Genomic DNA, 2,692 nt, shown 5'->3' with positions numbered 1-2,692 from the left:
CACCCTCGCTATAATTCATGGATCTGATGACCGAGATGTTAGAAAAAAGGGTTCACCCTTTCTCCTCGCTACAACGGGAGAGGCGTTGTCCCAACCCCTTATCTTTACAAATTTGTCTTTCGAGTCCTCATAAGGATCGACGAAAGGTTATATCAGACAATTACCATGAAAGGGGTGCAAGGTCACCTAACCATTGTTAGGAAGGAGTTTCGTCCTAAAGAATTAGAAAAACACTCTTACAGAGGGAGATACACCCAAACAATAGCAAACTATCTAAAGAGCCCTGAGTATACCTCATACATTCAAAGTAACTCGGGATGGAGCGACAATTATTGTAGTTAAAAACTCTGCTTTGAAAGAAGTAAAGGGAATCAGAAACCTCCGATTATATATAACGGGAAGATGGATATAAAAGTACTAGGAAGATGATCCTCCAGAAGTATCCATGTTTACCCTTTCCTCCTTCGAGCATGGTTCCATTATCACATCACTTTCTTGACAAGCGCTAAAAAACCTAATGTTGTAATTGTTAATTTTCTGGTTTTTGGTTGACATTATGTTTGGTAAAACTAACTTATATGAAAATGTTGAAGAAGATATTCTATCTTCAACTGATGATACATTTCGGACAAAGATGTCATACTCATGATCATTCGACATCGCATCCAGTACAGTCGGGATGGGCTTTTTTTGGATTTGTTTGTTACAATTGCATAAGATTCAAGGAATATTATGCAATCCTATATGACGCTTAATTTGAGAATAAAAGATTTTATTTGTTTCCAACATATTTGAATGGTTTCTAAATTTGGAGAAGATTTAGGAAACTAATATTTGAAGCCTTATCTTCATGGATAAGATTATGGAAAATTTTCTGGAGTGCCCTGCAGTGATTTGAAACCCAAATCCAGACCAGAAGATCATTATAAATAACAAACATCAAACCTATTATTTTGTGTGAAACTAAACAGGTCAAATATTACAGGGACATTATTATCAGTAGTAAGTTTCCTTACCGACACTAAACTTTTAATAATTTTAGGTGCATGAAGGACATTTTTTAAAGAATGGTGGATTTAGTGGAGGTAATGATGTATGACCATAACCACGAATTGGAATTGAGTGACCGCTACTAATAAGAATTCTATTATTTTTGCTCAAATTAAAATAAGAAGAAAGATTACCTTGTGTGGACGTCATATGTTGCCTCGGTGTCCATGTACCAATCCGGATCAGGCTACGAAAGGGACATCGTATGCATTGCCAACTTAATGTCCGTTGGAGTTGTTGTTGCATAGGCATGCTGCTGTTGTGGTCTCAGGCCCAATAACCAGACTGTCTTGACTTAGGTTGATGAGCCCATGGTTGAGTTGGGTAAGGACATGGAGGCATGGCCCAAAGATCTTGCATTAACTCCCACCAAGGAGGTTGAGTCCTGTTGCTGATTCCACTGATGTCCACCACCAACAGTCTGACTACCCCAACGATTGTTGTTGCGTCCGCCACTAGCTTGGTTGTTACCACCGTTGCCGTTATTTTTGTTACGATTTTTGGTATTGTTGCGGTTTTTGTTGATCTTTGCACGACCATTGGAATTATTACTTTGACGCGGTGCTTTGAAAGAGGAACTAACATCAAGAGAATAATTATTAGCAACAAGGGCAGTTGAACTAGAATCTTGCTTTGCTCGCTCCAAATGTGTGGTCTCCTCCAATGCGAGTTTGGGCCGAGCCATAGCAAAGGTAGTAAAGTCTTCTTGTTCTGCATCACAGTCACAAAATTTGAATATTGTTCTGTAAAGCCTTGAAGCATTTTCGGAACCATACTGTGATCACTGATCGGAGCCCCAACATTGGCTAGTTGATCTACAAGACTTTTAAGACGATTGGGATAAGCATTTGTCGTCGAAAAATTAGCATGGTTTGTGTTGGTAAATTCTTTATTAAGGTACACAGCCTTTGAATTTCTATTGTCTTGTAAAAAATCAGCAACATTTTTCCAAGCATGTTCATCCCAGTCATTGTCAATGAGAATGGAGGTGAGGATGTTGGAGGAAATCTTGGTGTAAATCCACTACAAGACCACTACATCGAGCCTCTTCCAGAGAGCGAGATCGTCGGCTTTGGTCTTCTCATATGCAACTTTCTCCTTTGCATCCGTAGGAAGGGTGCTATGTTCTAGCATGTCATGGACTCGTGCTTGAACTTTGAATAACGCTGACTAAAAACGGTATTGCACAGATTCTAAATCCAATGTGATAGGAATAAGAGATTTCACATTGGCGATAAACAAGGCAGGATGGAATTTTTGAGTTTCAGACATGGATTTCACATTAGGTGATGGTGTTGGGGACATGGTTAAGTAGAAAAGGATTGCTTTAGTTAAGTAGAAAAGGATTGCGGAAGCAAGAGAAAGGAAAGGACGGGGTCTCGTGACACCATAAAAGAATATAATTCCTTTCCCTTTCTATTCCATGATCAATCAGTGTGTGTATATATATATATATATATATATATATATATATATATATATATATATATATATATATATATATATGAGGAGGGTTATATTGACTCCAAGAGTAAGTGTTCAACACTTACTCCAAATCATAACCATTGATTATCATTAATCCAACGGTTTTAATTAAAGTTTAATTTAAAAAAATATTTCCAAAAATAATTAGATTAAATGA

The 2,692-nt window shown here is 37.5% G+C and overlaps 1 protein-coding gene across 1 annotated transcript; it reads right to left on the bottom strand.

Moving 5' to 3' along the window:
* Window positions 1–1,345: 1,345 nt before the first annotated feature.
* LOC131648913 (uncharacterized) lies at window positions 1,346–2,355 on the bottom strand. Its single transcript, XM_058918647.1, has 3 exons — window positions 2,239–2,355; window positions 1,827–2,073; window positions 1,346–1,761 (listed from the first exon to the last, which is right to left on the bottom strand). The coding sequence occupies exons 1-3, from the start codon at window positions 2,353–2,355 to the stop codon at window positions 1,346–1,348; spliced, it is 780 nt and encodes a 259-aa protein (XP_058774630.1).
* Window positions 2,356–2,692: the final 337 nt, after the last annotated feature.

The sequence above is a fragment of the Vicia villosa genome, linkage group LG1, assembly GCF_029867415.1.
Source record: "Vicia villosa cultivar HV-30 ecotype Madison, WI linkage group LG1, Vvil1.0, whole genome shotgun sequence".
Classification (NCBI taxonomy): Eukaryota; Viridiplantae; Streptophyta; class Magnoliopsida; order Fabales; family Fabaceae; genus Vicia; species Vicia villosa.
Note: the sequence above shows the minus strand (reverse complement) of the source record. Positions and strands in the feature narration are given on the sequence as shown.

What these genes read in the sequence shown, in the direction of transcription:
- LOC131648913 (XM_058918647.1), bottom strand. Translation starts at nt 2,355, where the DNA reads ATGTCCCCAACACCATCACCTAATGTGAAATCCATGTCTGAAACTCAA. An exon ending in TCACATTGGATTTAGAATCT is followed by an intron (nt 2,074 to 2,238) that starts GTGCAATACCGT and finishes GTGGTCTTGTAG; the next exon opens with TGGATTTACACCAAGATTTC. An exon ending in GGCTCCGATCAGTGATCACA is followed by an intron (nt 1,762 to 1,826) that starts GTATGGTTCCGA and finishes ACTGTGATGCAG; the next exon opens with AACAAGAAGACTTTACTACC.